At 30.6% G+C, this 23,833-nt stretch overlaps 1 protein-coding gene and 1 long non-coding RNA gene across 8 annotated transcripts in view; both read left to right on the top strand.

Moving 5' to 3' along the window:
* LOC143068047 (calmodulin-alpha-like) overlaps window positions 1-23,833 on the top strand; it is a 61,822-nt gene that overhangs the window by 12,619 nt on the left and 25,370 nt on the right. For all 3 annotated transcript variants that reach the window (XM_076241787.1, XM_076241788.1, XM_076241789.1), the window contains exons 3-4: window positions 173-316; window positions 1,272-1,514. In XM_076241787.1, coding sequence (XP_076097902.1) covers window positions 173-316; window positions 1,272-1,514 — 387 coding nt within the window. The remainder of the gene's footprint in view (window positions 1-172; window positions 317-1,271; window positions 1,515-23,833) is intronic.
* On the top strand, window positions 11,314-22,116 carry LOC143068032 (uncharacterized). Of its 5 annotated transcripts, none has more exons than XR_012976091.1 (3): window positions 11,314-11,861; window positions 18,568-18,657; window positions 21,301-22,116. It is a non-coding gene; the product is annotated as an uncharacterized LOC143068032 (long non-coding RNA). The 5 variants fall into 5 exon arrangements; XR_012976093.1 differs by lacking the exon at window positions 11,314-11,861 and adding an exon at window positions 12,127-12,151; XR_012976089.1 differs by lacking the exon at window positions 11,314-11,861 and adding an exon at window positions 16,832-17,035.

Genomic DNA, 23,833 nt, shown 5'->3' with positions numbered 1-23,833 from the left:
CTTTAAATGAAATTTAGGAAAATACGACCAAATTGATAAATGAAAAATACACGAACCAATGAATTGATTGTTACACATAGATCTTCCCTAATACATTCTAGTAGATTTTTCTGTGATAAAAACCTCCTAACAAGTTGTATATGTTGATGAAATTCATTTTTGATTTATTCAGAGTTCAAAGAGGCTTTCAGTCTGTTCGACAAAGATGATGACGGTACCATTACCACAAAAGAACTTGGAACTGTCATGAGATCTCTCGGACAAAATCCAACAGAGGCTGAACTACAGGACATGATCAACGAAGTGGATGCTGACGGTATGTATATATCGTGCATATGTCTTTGTAAATGTTGTAATCACATTATACGTTACCAATTACAATGCTACGGATGCTCATTTCTTTAATTACTGTTTTCAAATGGTGCTGGAGGGCACCGTATCATATAATCGTTCCATTTCGTACTCCTCGTGTTTTTCAATTCTGTGCGGGTCAAAAAGAATAAGCCCATGTTATATATAAAACACATTTTCATCCATATTGCTAATGCATTATATAGACATGTTTTATATAGTTTTAAAAAGCTTTCAGAAAGATTGCAGTCGAATACTGTAAAAGCGTGCCATACGACAGGGCTTATTTTTGTCCATTATAAGAGTCTCAGGATGATATCAGGGCCGTTATGGAAAAGAGCATGAAGGCTCCGTCAATTTATTGACGCTTCGCGAGATCAGATTTTCAGCTCTATATATACTTGATGCGTGCACAATTATTTCTTCTAGATAACAGTTAAAATGATTGAGGACATGGAGAATGAATTAAAAATTTGTTTAGTCACTTCTTATATGGAAAAACGAACGAGTTGGGGGAATTAAGCTCTGTAAGATGGGTCCAAAGTGCAATCCGCATAAAAAAAACACAAAAATAACTGTATAGGAAACGAAAACCGTTATTTTCTTAAATTTTGTTGCCTCATTCAGAGATATCCACTAAAATCATTATTCGTTTCAAACATGAATGACATAATCAAAAGAAACAATATATAAATATCAAATAGAAGTTATTTGGCATAAGTGTTTCAAAAGAGATTATCCTAAAGCATCAAGAGGAATGTATCAACAAGTAAAGTTTTAAACTGAAAATTGAAGATAGTTTATATCTGAATAAGGATTAAATATGAGATAATTACACAAAATAGTATAATAGGCACATATATGTACAAATAAAAAAAAAATATCTTACCATTTCACATGGATAAACATCTTACCTGCAGGTAATGGCACAATAGATTTCCCAGAGTTCCTAACAATGATGGCAGAGAAAATGAAAGATACCGATTCAGAAGATGAATTAAAAGAGGCATTTAAAGTTTTCGATAAAGATGGGAATGGATTTATAAGTGCAGCTGAACTCCGTCATGTCATGACAAATCTCGGAGAAAAATTAACTGATGAAGAAGTTGATGAGATGATCAGAGAGGCTGATACAGATGGCGATGGTCAAGTTAATTATGAAGGTATGGTCAGCACAAATATAGTTGGGTTTTTTGTGTGGTTATACATGTATATATAATTCATCTAAACATCAGCCCAACAATGTAAAATCTGTAAATTTGCTTTCGATTTTTTTTTTCTTCCCTCGCCAAGGTTCGAACTCATGCTACTGAGATATCCTTGTCCCAAATTGCCTGCACTGTATACGACGCGCTAGACCATTCGACTACCTAGGCTTCACATATATAAATATATATAAACAGATTAAAAAATAAATAATGTAACAGCATTGCACATGAATGCTACAAATGTAATACAGGATCTGCTAAATCATATATTTTCCATTGGTTGTTATTATGCAAGATTAGAAACGTACGATTCGCTATCAGTTATTCGCAAATAATGCTAATTATACTGACATCTGAGACATTCGTAACTTTAGAAAGGATATAAATCACACTGGATTACCTCCCTTTTAACAGAGACATGCGCTTGATACGAGATTGGTTCTCTCAAGTGTCTTACATTAAGAATTTATAGCTAGCATAGATGGGTATTACATCTATGTAGCTAGTAACTTGAAGAGAAATGTCCCTTGGAGCATAGATGTAATTACATCTATGCTTGGAGGTACCTTGATTGGTCGCAAATGTAAACGAGCGTTTCATATCATTAACTGTTCAAAGCCTGCAACCTGTAAGCAGTCAATTTATAATGAAATTCAAAACAGTGTGGCTGTGGCCATTGATTGACACATTAATTGCCTGCACTGTATACGACGCGCTAGACCATTCGACTACCTAGGCTTCACATATATAAATATATATAAACAGATTAAAAAATAAATAATGTAACAGCATTGCACATGAATGCTACAAATGTAATACAGGATCTGCTAAATCATATATTTTCCATTGGTTGTTATTATGCAAGATTAGAAACGTACGATTCGCTATCAGTTATTCGCAAATAATGCTAATTATACTGACATCTGAGACATTCGTAACTTTAGAAAGGATATAAATCACACTGGATTACCTCCCTTAGTCATGCGCTTGATACGAGATTGGTTCTCTCAAGTGTCTTACATTAAGAATTTATAGCTAGCATAGATGGGTATTACATCTATGTAGCTAGTAACTTGAAGAGAAATGTCCCTTCGAGCATAGATGTAATTAAATCTATGCTTGGAGGTACCTTGATTGGTCGCAAATGTAAACGAGCGTTTCATATCATTAACTGTTCAAAGCCTGCAACCTGTAAGCAGTCAATTTATAATGAAATTCAAAACAGTGTGGCTGTGGCCATTGATTGACACATTAAATTCATCCATTGACTGGGACAATTTAGGTGAACGTTTGTATGTAACGACCACTGCTCACTATGTACTTTTTAAAGACACTTAAACTATGGGGTCACTAAAGGTTCTCAACACCTTAATAAAGATTCGAAAAATTAATCAGAAATAACACGATGTTTTGATTTATATCAATTATATAAATCAAAACATAAAGGTTATTCCTGATTAATTTTTCGAATTATTTTATAATTAAAGGCGTTAAGAAACCTTTGTTAACCCCACAGTTTAAATGTCTATCTTAGACCTACACGTATAAAAATTGCGGTTTTTATCCAACGCAATCATAGGTTTGAACGTAGTTTTCCATTTAGACTCGTTTATATATATATACATTTATATAACACAAGGTACATATCTCTCATATTTAAGAATTGTCATTCGGTCGCAAACTTCCGCTATATTTCGATTCCCACATAAATTCGTTATGTAGTAAATCTGCATTAAATTATAAATGTTAAACACTTTAAAACAATAAATTCCGCCTTCAGAAGGACTTTTTTATGCTTATATAACAAAATGCATTTTTAACAAACAAGAACATGTACATGATTTGTCATTGAATTCAAGTACATTGAAACAACACTAAACTATTCTTTAACATCAATTACTGTCTTAAAAAAATAATAATTCTAGTTGACTATATGGTTTTGCTCATTGTCGAAGGTCGTATGGTGACATAAAATTGTTGACTTGTATGTCATTTTGTCTTTGATGGGGAGTTGTATCATTTGCAATCATACTTCGTACATCTTCCTTTTTTAAATTAACTTTAAGATTATGGTCTCTTTTTTCAATGAAAAAGATGCTTTAGAAAATTTCAAATACAAATTATATTGTATTGACCATTTTTCATAAAAAGTATTCATGATAACTTACGGCAGCCATGATGCTCTTCTCAAATATTATTTTTCAAACGCGATCCTTTGGGACAAAAAGTTCAAATGAATTTAATTGTTTGAAATAATCATTGTGAAAAATTAGTGGGTTTGACCAAAATAGTTAACGCTCCACTCAAGATAATGTTCAAAAATATTTAAATCTATACCGATTATCTTATTTCAAGACAAAGAGTTAATAGATATGTTAATTTTCAGAAAATGCTATGATATACAGACGAAACTAAACCGGTTCAAACTAATTGCCTTAAAGTTTATACCTACTACAATTACACATTAGTAAAGGTATAATTAAAACTTTTATTGACTTTTGAAAAGGGGTGTCAATTTAACCTGTAGACTAAACTGAAACGATATCGAGAAGTTTTATAACTGTAAACAATTATAGCACAATTATGCTGTTTATTTTATCATTCATTGTTTATTTTATCATTCATTGTTTATTTTATCATTCATATTTAATTTTAATGTATACATAAAAAACCTACGATTTGTGGTATCCATGTATGACACAAAATCAGTACATATACACAGCTAAAACACACAAACACTGTTCTTCATCTTAAAGTCACATGCATGTTGATTTAGTTGCATGTATTATTGTCTGTCATTTAAGAATTGAATGCTTCTTTTTGTAACTTCATTGGGATGTAAAAGCGTTGACCGAAGTACATTTTGTATTTCTAATGATTGTATTGTACATTTGTAGGCATATGGGTCCGTGTATATCTGCGTCCATTCGTTTTTCGTTTTGAAATATCAAAAACAAAAAACAAAAAACGAAAGTGTTTTCATTTTTCATTTTTGATTTCATAAAAACCAAAATGAAAAACGAAAGTGTTTTCATTTTTCGTTTTTGATTTTTTAAAAACCAAAACGAAAAATAAAAGTGTTTTCATTTTTCGTTTTTGATTTCTTAAAAACCAAAATGAAAAACAAAAGTGTTTTCGTTTTTCGTTTTTGATTTCACAAACAAAAAACGGAAAACGAAAGTGTATTTATGTTATAACACTGGACACTTTAAATTTGCAAAACACTCATTTGCAAATCCGCCGCCGCCTCAAATAAGAGCTACAATGTCATGAATATAACCAAAATGTGCGGAATTACATGGGATTCAATAATTTCATTGGTTTTCTACTGTTACTATTATATTTATTTTTCTATTTGATTTATAAAAACATGGGATTTTCAATATCCCATGGGACAGGGCAAAATCCCATGGGATTTACCATTATCCCATGGGATTTTGGTTAAATCCCATGGGATTTTTTTTGGTCCCATGGGATATTTGTTGTCCCATGGGACAAAAAAAATCCCATGGGATTATTATTATCCCATGGGATTTTTAATATCCCATGGGACAAAATAAAATCCTATGGGATTCAAATTATAAATATATAGATATAAATATACAGTAATGTGTATGTTACAATGTATTCTATTTGGTAGTAAATTGTTATAAGATGAATCTTTTTAATTGAATATCTTTTTTCTTTGGAAATGTTAATTCAACATATTGTTCTATAACTGTTCAAAACTAAACTTTTAAACAACAAAGTAGATAATGTAAGTATCAATATATGTTTATTTATGAATTATAGAATACTTTCTTGAAACACTATTATTTACCATTTGAAATCAATGAAAAACTCTAATATAAGGCTGAACATACTAGTACTGTAAATTCAGAAATTATTGCGTGCATTTATTATTGGATTTTTGTCATTTAAGACTAATATGAGATTTTAATTTTTTACGATTTTGAGATCAGTTTAATTCATATAAAATATTTCTACATGGGAGTTTAAATTATTGCGTTTACATCTGTGTTGCAATTTTTGCAAATATAAACCCTCACAACAATTCTTGAATTTACAGTAGCTATTTAAGTAAATCTATTTTTTTCACAATATCTCTCCACACAAAACATTAATAGTTTCTTATCATCCAGCATTGTGTGATCTTATAGTCCACTTGTTGGTCATTCAGCGCACAGAACATTGACATTATTGTGGTTTCAATATCTTTGGCATTTAAAAGAACTTCAAATCATTGACTGAGTGATGAAAATAATAGCTGATCCAACTTTTGTCTTTGAATTTATTCTGGTCTTGTTTCTATGTTTTCTCCATTTATTCTAGATGATGAATTTCAATCCTTCTGAAAAAGAACCAATAAAATCTGAAGTATTATATAAAATTTTTTGCATACATGTAGCAATAATATGATTTTTAATAAAAATAGCTATGCGGTATGGATTTTACTGATTGTTAAAGGTTGTCCAATGTCATCAGTTGCTAACCTCTTACATCCTTTGGTCTCTGATGGAGAGTTGTCAAATTAGCAATATATACCACATCTTCCTATTCTAATACTACCGGTATATAATAATCAATTAATTTATTCTTCTTTATAACGTTTGGGTATTTTCCCAAGTTATTTATATCATATATAAAGATCAATGTTAAAACTTTAGGCAATTATAATAACATATTCCATTATTCACTAGAATTTCAATATATTATACAAAATGCAGACAACAGAAACAATATATCTTTAAGCTTTTGAAGTTCTGACAGAGTTCAATTTGTGTTTTATTTCAATGTAAAAAAACCTTGAAATCTTCGGACATATTGGAAATTATCATGACTATAACATTGATACAAAAAAATATATTGTTTCATACTTATTTTTTGTGTTGTTGGCTTGCTGTCTCATTTTACAGTTATACATACATCAATAATCTTCTTCTTTATTAAAAGTAAATATGGGATATTTTTATTTTTATAATCTGAAAACATTATATTTCTATCGAATAACTTATTACCAAGTTCACAAACACCAACGTGTTTGTCAGATACTAATTTTAAGACATGTATAAATGTTTCAGACCATATAAGTATTTGGACCGTACGTTTATGGTCCGAAACATATAAGTATACTCTTACAGTCCGACCATATGCATACAATCAGACCATTTGAGTATACCTGGTACTTGTACTGTCTAATACCAGAGCTCAACCAAGCATGTATTTTTATTTCTACTGCAATTAAACTTTTTGTATTAATCTATTAAAGATTTCAGTTATGTTGATCTGTAATGTATATTTGTTTCTAATAAACTTGACCAACTTCTTAAAATTGGGCAGACTGTACGCGTAGTCTAAATACTCATATGTCATGTATGTTCTGGAACATAAACATGATTAACAAGCATTCGACAGGATGTCATGCTAAAATCCCTTAATATTAGTACTAAATTTTGAGTATATATATGTAAATCCACAGGCTACTTACTGAAATTAAAGAGGATACAATTTAGAGGAAGGACTGGACAGATGAATGCACACACTATTAAAACAGAGCATAAAACTTACCAAAAACAAGGTGTTTTACATTTATCCTTCAGAAGCAGGAAAATTGAAAGTTTTTCTTTCTTTCTCTGCTGTCCATGGTATAAACTTTAAATTCATTCATGCAAAATATGAAAATCTGCAAAAGTAGGACCTTGAACCTCAGCTTATCCACATTTTGACTTTTGAGCTGCATATTTTTTTTTCTTTTCATCTTGCTGACAATCTACATGATCTAAACATAAAAAAATGATAAAAACATAATTCTAGATTAACTTTGTGTTTTTATTTTTGTTGATACAAATGTACAAACAATTTTTCCCAGCTTAAAAGGAAAACATCATCCCAAAAAAGGAGGTCATACTAACCTCCTAAATATTTAAACAAACCAAAATAATTACTTGATTAAGATCTTGTCATAAATTAATAGCATTGATACTCTTATTGTTGAAGACCATATATTATTAGTTACATAGTGTGCTAGTGACCCCATATATACCGTATTACGTCACTAGCACACTATGTAACGAATTTATCTTACCGACTATCTTAACGTGTGAAATTAAGACTAGTAATTCTCAAAACGAGCAAGTCTTCATACTGTTAGCGCTAAGAAAATACTTCCATTGATCCTACAAAAACGGATGCCAACAATAACGACTTGTAAGGTTTAAATGTGTTTTATGAATTTGTTTCAATCTTAATCATCAATTTCTTCGTCTGTTGGAACTTTTAAGATTTTTTCTCAGTACCGTTTTGTTTTTTACAAAGGGACATAACACCATTACTAACCGTGTATGAAATAAGCCCCGCCCCTTCTTACCTAATTAGGAATATAAAGGGACGTTACTCCACTACTAACCGTGTATGAGATAAGCCCCGCCTCCCTACTAACCTAATATCAAATATACACGGTTTGCACGCCGACGCTTTTAACCAATCATATTCCTGGAAATGTATAGGAGGTAAGATAAATATATATATGTCTTTTGCATACTTATATTCCTTTGTACAACAGTATGCATATTAAGATTGATTCCGAGGACTTAAATGTTAAATTAGCATGATTAATTTTACAGTTTCTCAGCTCCATGTGTACAATATGAGAGTATCTTGCAATACTGTATATTCTGATATTCAGAACATATTGTGAGGTTTTTATTAATGCAAATGAGAGCTGTATATCATTCTCATTTCTGAGACATGAGCTGAAGACCAGTGCCAAAATTTCCTCACTGCATTGAAGACCCATAGGTGACCTTCGGTCGTTGTCTGCTCTTTGGTTGTCACTTGTGTTGTTGTCTCTTTGACAAATTCCCAGTTTCTACTTCCCATTTTATAACATGTATACAGATTTTTCGTAAATTACAATAATCAATCACGCAATTCTGTCCATTATTTATTTGTTATTGAAAATAAGCAAAAATAAATGCACACAAAATTTAACATTGTTAATAAAGGCTTTTTTAAAAATTCAAAACAGTTGCCTACACCGTTAATTTCCTTGTTTGATTTATTTCATATTTTTAAAGCCTTAATAGCTAGCTAGATGGTATGCCTGGATGGATCCAGCCATTTTATAAAGGGGGTTCCCTGTTCCCAACCCAAGATTTAGGAGGGGTGGTTCCAACTATATGTTCCCATTCAAATGCATTGAGTGTCCAAAAAAAAAAAGGAGGGGTTCCAAGTTGAACTACCAACCCCTAGAATCCTCCCCCTGTGATCTGGATTTTTTTTCACTTAACCACTGGGGATCTCAACCATTTAAAAGTTTTTCAAACATGTGAGGGTGGGGGTGACCCCCCATGGACTCTCCCTATATTTCATTTGATGTGTTTTATTGTTCCATACAAGAATATGTATGGTTTAGGGGTGGGGATCTTGACCGTTTACAAGATAATAGCACATTCTCAAATTGAACGGGACGGGGTGACCCCCAGGGACTTCCTTTTAATTTTAATTGATTTGTTTTATCGTCCCATTCAAGAATATATATGGTTTAGGGGTGGGATCTGGACCGTTTACAAGATAATAGCACATTCTCAAATTGAACGGGGATGGGTGACCCCCAGGGACTAACCTTTAATTTTAATTGATTTGTTTTATAGTCCCATTCAAGAATATATATTGTTTAGGGGTGGGGATCTAAACCGTTTACAAGATAATAGCACATTCTCAAATTGAATGGGGTGGGGTGGGGTGACCCCCCAGGGACTTCCCTTTAATTTTAATTGATTCATTTTATTGTCCCATTCAAGAATATATATGGTTTAGGGGTAGGGATCTAAACCGTTTACAAGATAATAGCATATTCTCAAATTGAAGGGGGTGGGGATTACCCCCGAGGGACTCACCCTCCCTTCTTTCTTCCCCAAAAATACCCCCCCCCCTTTTCCTCATTTCAATCACCCTGATATGATCTGATAGTTTTATCACTTACAATAGGAATTGGTTTAAATTCCCCAATTAATTCTAGTCGGTCAAATATATGAATAAATTGATTTAAATTTCATTTTTGATAAAGAAGGACAAAAGTTTTCTATGGTTAATAGAACTTGACAGTTACTAATTTGGGAAGCTTTCAAATTCATAGCATGCCGGTGGCTGTGTTCAAAGTGCTGGGTTTTTTATCACCCTCGTTGTTTGCGGACTAACGATTTAGGCCTGTGGTGGATAATAGTGTGCGTGCATTAATTTTCTATACCTTCTTAATTAATATTTTCATATACTGACGGCAAGAGTGTCTTATTTGAGACCAACGTGCTATTTACATGTGCGATCGAAAATGCAGGGGAAGGAAACTTGTCAATTGTGTTTATTTTTAATCCAAAATAAAATAAGCCGCCGTAAAATTAATCTTGGGTAAATTCCTCAAATTGATGCAAGAGGCTTCTTTTTTTTTAAGCTATATTTTTAATGACTTACACTTTTTACCATTATTCTCTTTCTTTCACTATTCTTTATTCCTTTTTTTCTTTGCCCGTTATTCTCTATACCCTCTTATGATCTCTTATGTGGACTTTCGGTGGTTTATTTTTTTAGTTCTGTGATAAGTCAATATTTCATGCAGGTTCATGAAATAATGGTTTTATGCATATCAGCCAAGATTGTGCGTGGAATTTTAATAAACAATTCAACACCACATGTTATGTGGATTTGATTAAAATCGATGAACATGAATTTGACAGCTAGTGACCCTTTTACAGGTAAAATTCAATTAACAAATTCTGACCTACTGGCATTCAACACCAAATTACCTACTTGCTGTATATTGATAAATGTGATTATAGGTCAATACCTCAACATCGTGAATACGCCATGTGAGGTGTTGGTTATGTGTGCTACGGGGTCACTGGTGGCGCCTTCAAAACAGAAAAAAAATCCCAGTAAAAAAGTGTGGAATTTTGTTGTTGAAAATTAAGTTGTAAATTCCCGAAAAACGTACTTAATTCCGTTCAACTGCTAACATGTAAGTTCGATAAGAAAATAGGATAAAAAGCATCCGAAAAATTTGTGATCAGTAATTGAAGAGCAATGGGTAAAAAAAAACTGAAGAAGAAAAGTAAAAAGTAAAAGAAAGTCGTTGAATTAATTATTTTACATTTGTTTAAATATATGAGAGAATGTTTTAGGCAAATTGTCTTTATTTACAAATAAATGTATTTAAGTTCAGGAAATGATTTATTCTTCTGGCGGCTTCAAATATTTTTTTATCAATAACTTATACACAAGGAGACATTTTTTACTTTTGACAGCATGAACCGCAGTTAATTAGCAAACACAAATTAAGACACAAAATCGTTTACAAATAAATTTTATAGAAGGAAAAAAAAAGGGGGGGGGGGTAATACGCTCACATACTTCTAAAAAGATTTGCATATGAAAGCTGTCTAAAGATAATTTTAAATTATTTCAGGAGTTTTGAAAAAAAAATTTATATATAGAGTTAATTTTCGACGTCTATACTGTTACAAAAAAGGTGATTCTTTTTAAAGATTTGGTACTTCAGTTTCGACTCAAAATTTCTTTTTGAATTGTTAGATGGCAAACTATTTAGGATAAGATTGTATCTGTTCTTTAAGTATTTATGGTGATATTGGCGACAAGTTTCATTATATTATAGCAAGGGCTTGTATAATGATGGAAAATTGTATGTTGCAAAAGGAAAATAATATAAAGTAAACTTAGAGAAATAAACTTATAAATAAAATAAAATTGAATTATATTGCATTGCTTAAGCTCTAAGACAAAGTAGGTGACGTAAGATTAAGTTATAAATAGTTTCGTCTTTTTGTAAATAACATATAGTTAATCTCAATTCTAGAGGTCTTTTGATCATAGCTATTAATCTGACGTTGAGAAATAAATTAAATAAACTGTCATCTTTTAAAAGAATAAAAATGTTTGTAATTTGCCGTAGGAAAATAACCCTAAAGTGTTTCTATTGTTCACTTAATAATTCTGTTAAGTAAGTAAAGATTTTGATAATCCTTTAATTGATTTTACATAACTAAATACAATATATGTCAATCAAATAAATCTATAACATAAAAAGAGAATAGTTGACCAATAAAAAGTAACTTTAGAAAATTCAAAATTGACGCTAAAATTTCATAGGTGAATAAAATAATTCCAATCAGCACGTGATGTTGGGGTTAAAAAGGGAAGACCGCAATCTCCCAACATCACATATCACACTTAAATGTAGATAGCTGTTTGGAATAAATAATTGAAACATCATTGTATTTTATTCACCAGGTATGTAAATTGTTAAAGTATAAACTATTTCAAATAAATTTTAAAGTAAGAATTTATCTTCTGATCTAATAACTTAGTTTCGTATTTAAAACTTAACTTAAATTCATAAAAGATTTTCATTAACATAAATAAGTTAAAACAAAGTTTACTATTTAGATCACATATCACACTTAAATGTAGATAGCTGTTTGGAATAAATAATTGAAACATCATTGTATTTTATTCACCAGCGCCAGGCCTCGAAAGGAGAAAGTGTCCGGGATGAGGGATGAGGGACACGCCAGTAGAAGGTATTACATAGACCTGAATAAGAGCGAGAAGTTAGAATCCCCGTATAGATAAAAGCGAGCGAGAATAGTCCCCAAGTGAAAGATGCCAGTCCCCCGATATATAACTTTATAATCGTTTTGGAGGGAAAGGGGAGACAACCCGACAGAGAAGCGATTCTTCCCCCTTTTCCTGCATTACACTTGTATAAGTTTTTTATTAAAGAATTTCAGCAATATAAATAGACGAAAGTAGGCAAACAATTATTAAGATCTCCAAGCGGGCCAAATTGTACATCGAAAAAGATCTATATTTCGAAACGTTTTTAAATGATATAACTTGAATAGAAAATTTCCCAACTATGTGAAGATTCTTTATATTTCTAAACGTCTTCGATTATTACATACCAAAGAAAAATTTATTTAGCATATTCATATAATTTTATATTTTTTTCCAAGTAAACTTTTTTTTGTAAAGTTTACTTCTATGTGTTTATAACCATCAACAGAGACACATTCTTTGTCATCACCAATCAGTCCTAATCATTAAAGATCAATTGACAAAATTCAAATGATGATTGGTATTGAAAATGATCATCGGTCATCCGTGACGTATTCTAAAATCCTAAATAACGGCGCATGTCGATAGATAGATAGTTTATTAATTATCGTCTCGCCATTTAAATTTCACCAAGGGGTTGAAGCAATGAAGGACTGGTTCATTCAACCTATGCCAACATTTTGAAATTTAGGTATAAAATTGTGTGAAAAAATGTTGGCATAGGTTTAATAATTTGTTACAGATTAAGTGTTATAAAAACATAAATTAATTAGGGGCTAATCAATCTACAACCTGTTTAAACCTAGCGTTGATGTTTACTCAATATACAATTTATTTTACAAGTACTAGTGAAAATGTAGGTAACTGTGTGTGATGAGTATCTCTTTTTCATAAAGGAATAAGTTTAAAATTAGTATAATGAAATAATGGGGTGAAAAGGGATTTTATGAATTTTTATTTGAGGAACAATCATCTAGTCATATTGAATATCTATAAGTGTCATTTTCATGAATAATATAGAAATTTATGATAAAAATATTCAATTTTATGTAAAAGAGATTCCTTCAAATACAATGGCATAAAACACTATTGAAACTCATGAATTTCATAGATACTGACTCATGTAAAATATCTCACTATTAATTCCAACACATTCAGAGAATAAGACAAATTTCACAAATATGGTTGCCTCAAAAGTCATACTATAAGATATGAATTAATGCTGCATCTGCACAAGCAACTGGTGTCATGTTGTATAAAAAACGATACATAGCGATCCTACATTCCGTCGGCGTCGACGTCCACAAATATTCACTCTGTGGTTAAAGTTTTTGAAATTTTAATAATAACTTTCTTAAACTGTTCTGAAATTTTAATAATTACTTTTTTAAACTATTCTGGATTTCTACCAAACTTGGCCAGAAGCTTATTTATGATCAAAAGATAGTATCCAGAAGTAAATTTTGTAAATAAAATATCCATTTTCCCCGTATTTTGCTGATAAAAGGACTAAGTTTTTCTGCAAGGAAACATTACATTCGCTCTGTGGTTAAAGTTTTCAAAATTTGAATAACTTTCTTCAACTATCCTGGATTTGTTCCAAACTTGGACAGAAGCTTGTTTATGATCATTAGATAGTATCCAGAGGTAAATTTTGTAAAACAAAAAATCCATTTTTTCCGTATTTTACTTATAGAAGGACTTAGTTTTTCCGCCAGGATACAATACATTCACTCTATTGTTAAAGTTTTTAAAATTTTAATAACTTTCTTCTACTATCCTGGATTTGTACCAAACTTAGACAGAAGCTCACAACTCCATATATAATGAATAAAAACAACTTGTACTTGAATTTTCTAAACTACCTGAAAAACAAAGTAAATAAATAGTGCACTGTCCAACTGGAAAGTTGCTGCCTATAAATGAACCAAATAATCATTTTTTTTTTAATTTATTTTGCAAAATTAAGGTGGTACCTAACACTACAGGGAGATAACTCTGTAAAATTAGCTAAACGTTTTAATTATGTTGCGTTGTTAAGGGAATATTAAGCTTTTCAATGTTCAAAATAAGTGTTTGTCAAAGTGCTATATAACCAGTGTAATTTTTCTGATCAAACGGTTGGTTCAAATTTTTTGAAATTTTTATATTTTTGTCAAAAGGTCAGAGTAAATACTTTGTCAAAATTTTATGAAAATTAAACGAGCCAAATTAATTTTAGTGAAGGTGTTGGGTACCACCTTAATTTGATTTAAAAAAAAAGTTTCTGTTGAAATATGTTATATTTGTATATTTTGTTGCTTGTTAAAGTATGTTTCATATTTAATACAACAAAATAATGAAGAAAAAGAAAAAAGAAAATTGCACAATTGAACGTCTCTTTTTTCTCAAGTATTGTTATGTGATTAATTTTAGAAATTTAGTCTTATTTCATTTTTATAATAATTTAATATTTATACTTAATTTTACTAGAATCAAGGGTTCTTTTGTTTATAATTCCATTTTTTTACTACAACATAATTATGCAAATACTTTATTTTTGTTTGTGAATTTTTAAGGAGTAATATTTAATGCTTAAATAAACTGACTGTATTTTACCTTTTATTAATTGATAATTGTTATAACAACACCTTTTGTATTTTGTTTGTAGGCATAGGTTGAATATATTTTTATCAAATGTTGGCATAGGTTGAAGACACCGAAGGACTTTATAAAACCAAGGATGTGTATAGTTACTATACAAATCCTTGATAAAACCAGAGACATATAATACAATTATATTATATGTCTCTGATAAAACTATGTACATGTACTTATTAATATTTCTATAACAAATTATAAAAACGTTTAGTGTAAAAATCATCGATTTATAAATGTCGCTTTTTTCCTAAAATATATTTGCAGGTTTTGGCATTTTTGTAAATAATATTAATGTTTTGGCATCCCAATGCAAAACACAGGTGACAGCCGATTCAAACTTAAATAACTTCTTTAAAGTTGGTTTTATTTTATCAGAGACATATAATACATGTATTATATGTCTCGATACATGTATTTATGTCTCAAATTTTATCAAAACAAAAATTACAAGATTATGAAATAAGTTATGAATCGAATGAATACCCTGAACACTAAAATACATGTCCTAAGTGACTTTTTATGTCTTGCGTGCACCGAGGAGATCCTTAACGGTTTTTAGACGTACCATTATTATTTATGCATATATTTGAAGCATTTTGTACATAATAGGTATTTATATGTGTGTATCAGACAAAATGACTTCCCAATTAGCAGAGGCGGATTTAGGTTTTTTTCCAGCCCCACCCCCACACACTAATCTTGGAAAATGGGAGATTATATAGGGAATCACTGAAGCATGACTGGCAGGGACCCCCTCTTAGACAGTCAATGGGTCCCCACTTATGAAAATTTCTGGATCAACCACTGCTTAGTTCTAGTTATCTAAGGTCCTAGTGTGAAATATAACCAATAGGAATTGGTCTTTTTAAACACTTTTACATAGGCCTACATGTATACGTTTTGTCAAGGGTTGGTTCATTACCGACCGTGCAAGGGCTGTATAGCCAGTCAAGGTCGTTAAAAACTTCCATTTGTTGATTCATGCAATATTGAAATTATGATTACTCAATGCGCAGTTACTAGTTACTGAAGTTGATATTAGCTACTTTTCTTCTTTATTTCATATAATTGATTTTTTGATTTTTTTTCTTCGAAAAATTTGTGGTGTTGAAATAGGGAATAGACACAGATACCTAAGCACATTTAACAAAAGAAATTTTGTGTAATGTCATCAATCTGTATTACACGTAGACAGGATGTTCTTTAGAAACTTTACGTTATACACACCGGAGAGTACACGCACTGTCGTAATGGAAAATTGCTGTATGTTATAATTACCTGTAATCAGCTTTGCAACAAATCAGTTGACTGACCATGTCATTACAGTTCAAACAGATTTCCCTCAAATCAAAATGGAATATATATATATATATATATATATATTCATTTTTATATCTTTAAAATTTAAAACTTTAAAAAGTACACTTTGACAAAATTATGAAATATAACGAATTGAACAATTTAAAATAGTATTTTGACAAAGTTCAAGATATATAATTTTACAACGATCCTAAAAATATCCAAACAAACGATAAATCTAATGATATGAACCTACGCAGTTTTATATTATAAGACTGACACACACCAGTTTGCTAACTCAGTGTGCTGGGCCAGGGTGCTGGGTGAGGTGTTGGAACTTGATATACATGTATCATTAAGTTACAGTTCTGTTAAGATTTGACTGCCTTTTTACAGGGAATTTCTATTCTTACAGTTTTTATATACTGTTCCTGGCTTAAAATGATTCTCTGCTCAGCAACTGGTGCGTAATTAGCATTTTTTTCACGTGATTTTATTCAAATATCTTGTAGCAGTAAAAAACACAAATTAATGTATTTTTCAAATAGCTTTATTCAGCTTTAAATAATTATAGCGAAAAACAGTGAACATGGGAAAATGAAATGTTTTTAGTAGCCTCATTATTAAATCTCCCGATGAGTGTGATCAGAGACATATATGTATATATGTCTCTGGTGTGATCAAATAAAGAGGTTCTCCGACTCCGTAATACTTGGGAAATCTTATCTGATTCAGGATCAATTCATCGGTTACACTCCCCTATCACCAGTGATTCTTTGTTTTTAGCTGACATTCTGAAAAAAGGTGTGTAAGTGTTGACTCGCAATTTGCATGATTAATAACAGATATCGACTCGTTACCCGGACTACTGCAAAAACAATTATTCAGTTTACTGATTTAGATGGAAGGTAAACGGACAGAAAGTCGCAGGACAAAAAGTCACAGGACATGAAGTCACAAATTTGATAGGACAAAAAGTCACAAACAAATTGTTGACAATTGGTTTGAATATATATGAAAAAGATCTTGAAATATTTTCTTTTTATTACATATATTCATTTTTAATTTAAGGAAATTGCTCATAGAGCTTGATAAACACGATAAATGGAAATGTATTAGATTTTAATCTTGCAAAGGATATATTTATGGGGCCATATTTATTGGCAAATTGAAGCCATTTAAGTACCAAGCCACTTTGAAATTTTGTTTTCATAACAATTATTTGATTATTATTGATATTTATTGAATAAATTTTAATTACTAAGTTGCTTCTTAAATAAAACTTCAAGAAAAATACAAAAAAAGTGTTTTCTTGTTCAAAGAAAAATAATCTCTAAACTGAATTGTGACTTTTTGTCTGTGACTTGTTGACCGTGACTTTTTGTCCTGTGACTTTTTGTCCTGTGACTTTCTGTCCTACATTCAGATTGAATAGGGTTTGGTTGACCCTGTCTCCCTCTATCTGAGACTACTATCTCAGTGATGAACTTAATGTTTTATGTATTGTGCTTGTCATATATATATATTTTGGATAAAAGCTCTAGAGCTTATGTTGTATTTTATGTATAACCAACTTTAAATAAATCTTTTTTGTTAGCCCATAACAACTAACAAGTAAGATTTAGGTTTCTTCTTTTTGTAATACAAACAATTATTACACCTTGAAAGGATTTTTTTTACTATGACGGCGTCCAAGAAAAAAGTTGAAATAGCTAGACACTAACTTTATATTGGACCCTAGTAGCTTTATATGTGCTTGTGGTTGCAAATGTAAATGCATGGATGCCTGCTACACTGTAGAATTCATGTAGAATACATGACAAAGAAGCTTTGCTTTGCTCTTCATGGAGTACGAACTCGTATTCATAATTAAAAACCTTCCGCCAAGCAAGCGTAAGGGTCTTTGACAGTAACCAACACTTATCTCACGAGGCGTACCTAGTATGTCTTTTTAGGTATATATATATATATATATATATATATATATATATATATATATATATATATATATATAATCATTTATTCGTCATTGTGCAAAGTGCTCCTTTGACATGTTTGAAGGAGGGATTTTCTAAACCAGAACAGAACAGAATAGCCATGCAAGACTTTATTATCATTTGGACTAATATTATGGCACATTTTGTCTTACCACAGGGATTTTTTCTTGGTTTTGTCATTTCATCAGATATTATAAGCATAGGTCTACTTGTTGTACGAAATGAATGTAAGGTGTCATATATATAAAAAAAGAAGATATCTGTTTGCCAAGGTTAATTTTACTAAGACCTCATTTTCATAAAACAATGATAATATTAAACAGCAAGAATGAGAATCAAGTCAAAGTTATATACAAATGAGGCAAAATTTTCAGTTGCCTACTTTTTATGTATTAGTAGTTATTTTTGTCATTAAATGATATTGTTTACCCTTTTATGTGTAGGGCAAGAATATTAAAGATATAAAAGGGAAACTATAAACAGAAGAAATTATCAACAAAAATAGATTTACAAAGGTCAACAAAGCCTAAATGGTAAGTCCACTGTTGAAAAAAGTTTTAGCCCTTGAGTAATGATTAAATATTTATTAAAATAAGATGTGGTACGATAAATGAGAAAACTATCCATCAGAGTTCAATTAAGTGGATGTAAGCATTGTAATTACTTATTAAAGGCCAATGATGACCTGTTAGTAATGAAAAAACTCATACCCTATACATGATATAGTAATCTATAAAAGACAACGCTAACAAAATTTGAAACAAAGCATCAATTCAAACTTCAAATATACCAGACTAATTTATAAAAAAACAAAATATTATGAAAAACAAAAATGACGGATATGAACCAACATCAACCACTGAACTATGTACAAGCTCCTGATATTGGACAGGCATAATATGGCTGGGTTGATATAAAAATAAGAAGCAGTATGATTTCAAATAAGACTTTTCTCCAATAGAGATAAAATGACATTTAACAATGTTTAAGGAGGCTCGAGGGTATAAAAATTTCAGAAAAATATTAAATATTTTTTTTTCATAACAAATTTTATTTATAACTTTAATAGTTTTTACTTTTTCATATGGTACAGAAATCATTCTAAAAAATCAATTCGTTTTGGCCCCATACAACTTTTAAAATGTATATATCATTGAAAAAACTCCAAATTATCTCCCTTTGGTGCAGAAATGCCATTTTTTGGCATGAAAATTGTAATATCTTTTTTAGCTCATCAGTGACCTATATTTTTTATTATCATTTTCAACTAACTTTACTTAACTAAACTATTGTAAAATTTAAGCGATTTCTGTAATTAAGTTCTTTTTTCATTTCAAAATTACCTCTATTTATCCTATTAGTTAAACAGAAAAAAAAGTACATTTACAAAAATGTATATATATGCTTCTTTCAAAGGCGGATTGTGAGTGTGATTGAATGGTGTCCCCATTTTTAGCTCACCTGGCCCAAAGGGCCAAGTGAGCTTTTCTCATCACTTGGCGTCCGTCGTCGTCCGACGTCGTTAACTTTTACAAAAATCTTCTCCTTTGAAACTACTGGGCCAAATTGAACCAAACTTGACCACAATCATCATTGGGGTATCTAGTTTAAAAAATGTGTGGCATGACCCGGTCAACCAACCAAGATGGCCGCCTCGGCTAAAAATAGAACATAGGGGTAAAATGCAGTTTTTGGCTTATAACTCAAAAACCAAAGCATTTAGAGCAAATCTGACATGGGGTAAAAATGTTTATCAGGTCAAGATCTATCTGCCCTGAAATTTTCAGATGAATCAACCAATCGGTTGTTGGGTTGCTGCCCCTGAATTGGTAATTTTGAGGAAATTTTGCTGTTTTTGGTTATTATCTTGAATATTATTATAGATAGAGATAAACTGTAAACAGCAATAATGTTCAGCAAAGTAAGATCTATAAATAAGTCAACATGACAAAAATGGTCAGTTGACCCGTTTAGGAGTTATTGCCCTTTATACTCAATTTTTAACCATTTTTCGTAAATTAAAGTAATCTTTTACAAAAATCTTCTCCTCTGAAACTACTGGGCCAAATTAATCCAAACTTGGCCACAATCATCTTTGGGGTATCTTGTTTAAAAAATGTGTGGTGTGACCTGGTTAACCAACCAAGATGGCCGCCACGGCTAAAAATAGAACATAGGGGTAAAATGCAGTTTTTGGCTTATAACTATGAAACCAAAGCATTTAGAGCAAATCTGACAAGAAGTTAAATTGTTAATCAAGTCAATATCTATCTGCCCTGAATTTTTCAGATGAATTGGACAACTGGTTGTTGGGTTGCTGCCCTCCAATTGGTAATTTTTAAAGAAATTTTGCCGTTTTTGGTTATCTTGAATACTATTATAGATAGCGATAAACTGTAAACAGCAATAATGTTCAGCAAAGTAAGATCTACAAATAAGTCAACATGACCTAAATGGTCAATTGACCCCTTAACGAGTTATTGCCCTTTATAGTCAATTTTTAACAATTTTCATTAATTTGGTAAATTTATGTAAATTTTTACCAAATATAGTTCTCTGTTACTAATGGGCAAAGTTCATTATAGATATAATTGTAAGAAGCAAAATTGTTCAGTAAAGTAAGAACTTCAAACACATCACCATCACCAAAATACAATTTTGTCATGAATCCATTTGTGTCCTTTGTTTAATATGCACATAGACCAAGGTGAGCAACACAGGCTCTTTAGAGCCTCTAGTTTTAATTTAATTTTTCTATTTTTCTATAAAGTATAAGATAAAGTTCATTTATAGAAAAATATAGCGTAACCCTATATTACATGTATTAAGAAAAAAATTGATTGAAACCTGTGAGCCCCCTTAATTTAACAAAAATAGTTCACTGTCCAGCCTTTGACAATGAGCAAACGCTATACCGGACAGTGGTTTTAATAACAGCACAACATTTGAACAAATTGTAAAAATTTGTTGCAATGGGCTTAACTCAAAAGACTGCAACAAGGAACCAAACAATAACCAGTAATATGTAAATCATAGACACAAAGCACTGAAATAAGAGTACTAACAATAGATATTTAAATGAAAGTTTATTAAATTTATTCATAAACATGATAAAATAGTCATTTTATTGCTGTATTTCTCTTCACTGATAATTTTTGAGTTTTGTGTATTTGTAGGTCAGACATCTCGGTTTTCATGGTCATCATTCAACAGATCAATACTGAACAGAAAACTTGGAAGATGATATTTTTCTCAACAGTGCGACTTTTTTTATTAATTTTAAATGGAATGTTTTTTTCTACATTTAATAGAAAAAGGAAATTTCAACATAATGACTATAAACAAAAAGGAGTCATATCATCACGATCATAGATGCTCAAGAACTTGATCTTGTAAATGCAACAATGTAATTATCAATTGAAAGAAGGAACGAATGAAAAAAATATTAGTATGTTGTTGTCCAAATAAACCTGCTTTGTCTTCTCATTTGAATCGCTCCATCCAATAAAGATGTACCGAGGAGGATCTTTGAAGAACAGATTGAAAAATGTTTTGTCTAAGAATTGCAGGAATATTCTAGTGGATGAAATAATTTATTGACTTGACTCTTATATAGTGGACTGAATAATTGTACATAGCAAGCAGCGAAAAAGAAAACTAAAACTTTAACACAAAAAGTGTTTAAATTATAAATTTGCAAATATAAGCATAATATTATGTACACCACAAAGGTATATAATTCAAATTGTTTGCATATTCAATCATGTATTGCAATGAAACTATAACAAAGAAAACCTTACTTCATGAAAAGAGTAAACTATTCAGTCAGAATATGAAATATTTTTTTCAGTTCTATTTTTCATTATAAAATAAACAAGACAAAGATTTCAAAACAATATTTTTTCATTTATTTAAACATGTCATCATTTTGTTTCAGTGAAAGAACTTTACTCTTTGACCTTAAATTTTATTATACATTCCAAAATCAGAATTATAATCTTTATTGTCATATTAACAAATAAAAAACATGTTTGTGACAAAATGGAAAAAAATTTAATAAAAATATAAAAAAACTTGTATACATTTAAAACTTTTTACTACCAAACAGCATTCATTGCAACATACACATACTGTATATTTATATCTATATATTTATAATTTGAATCCCATAGGATTTTATTTTGTCCCATGGGATATTAAAAATCCCATGGGATAATAATAATCCCATGGGATTTTTTTTGTCCCATGGGACAACAAATATCCCATGGGACTACAATTATCCCATGGGACCAAAAAAAATCCCATGGGATTTAACCAAAATCCCATGGGATAATGGTAAATCCCATGGGATTTTGCCCTGTCCCATGGGATATTGAAAATCCCATGTTTTTATAAATCAAATAGCAAAATAAATATAATAGTAACAGTAGAAAACTAATGAAATTATTGAATCCCATGTAATTCCGCACATTTTGGTTATATACATGACACTGTAGCTCTTATTTGAGGCGGCGGCGGATTTGCAAATGAGTGTTTTGCAAATTTAAAGTGTCCAGTGTTTTATCTTTCCAACACAGTTTAATTGTCATTCAAAAAATGACAATGTTGTTATTTGTCATTCATTTAAAGGTCGTTAAAGTATACATGCACAGCGGTTGTCAGATCAATACTACTTTAATAGAAGATAATGTCGACGGATGCAAAAGTATTTAGCAATCGGAACAATATGGATGCGTGAACTTTATTACTTTTAAGTTTAGAAAGGTCGATCCAAGATTATTAGAATTGATGACCAAGATCCATCTGCCAGTATTTTACGAACTACGAGGACGATAATGTATTTTGCTTGATTTAATTTTCAAAATTTCCGCAATTTCACAATTCAAACTGGGATATTAAATTGGTTTGTCATTAGAAGCCTATAAGGTATTAATTTTGCTTAGTTGTGAAGACTATAAGGTGACATTAACTAGAGGTCGTTGGTGGGGGATTATGGAATTGAGAATAGTGGACAAAAAATATAAATAATAGAGACAATGGACCAAGAAATAAATAAAATAGCTAGAATAATGGTGTTAAAAATAGATATTTAAATGAAAGTTTATTAAATTTATTCATAAACATGATAAAATAGTCATTTTATTGCTGTATTTCTCTTCACTGATAATTTTTGAGTTTTGTGTATTTGTAGGTCAGACATCTCGGTTTTCATGGTCATCATTCAACAGATCAATACTGAACAGAAAACTTGGAAGATGATATTTTTCTCAACAGTGCGACTTTTTTTATTAATTTTAAATGGAATGTTTTTTTCTACATTTAATAGAAAAAGGAAATTTCAACATAATGACTATAAACAAAAAGGAGTCATATCATCACGATCATAGATGCTCAAGAACTTGATCTTGTAAATGCAACAATGTAATTATCAATTGAAAGAAGGAACGAATGAAAAAAATATTAGTATGTTGTTGTCCAAATAAACCTGCTTTGTCTTCTCATTTGAATCGCTCCATCCAATAAAGATGTACCGAGGAGGATCTTTGAAGAACAGATTGAAAAATGTTTTGTCTAAGAATTGCAGGAATATTCTAGTGGATGAAATAATTTATTGACTTGACTCTTATATAGTGGACTGAATAATTGTACATAGCAAGCAGCGAAAAAGAAAACTAAAACTTTAACACAAAAAGTGTTTAAATTATAAAT

This window comes from Mytilus galloprovincialis, chromosome 3, assembly GCF_965363235.1.
Source record: "Mytilus galloprovincialis chromosome 3, xbMytGall1.hap1.1, whole genome shotgun sequence".
Lineage (NCBI taxonomy): Eukaryota > Metazoa > Mollusca > Bivalvia > Mytilida > Mytilidae > Mytilus > Mytilus galloprovincialis.
This window is presented reverse-complemented; position numbering and strand designations above follow the sequence as displayed.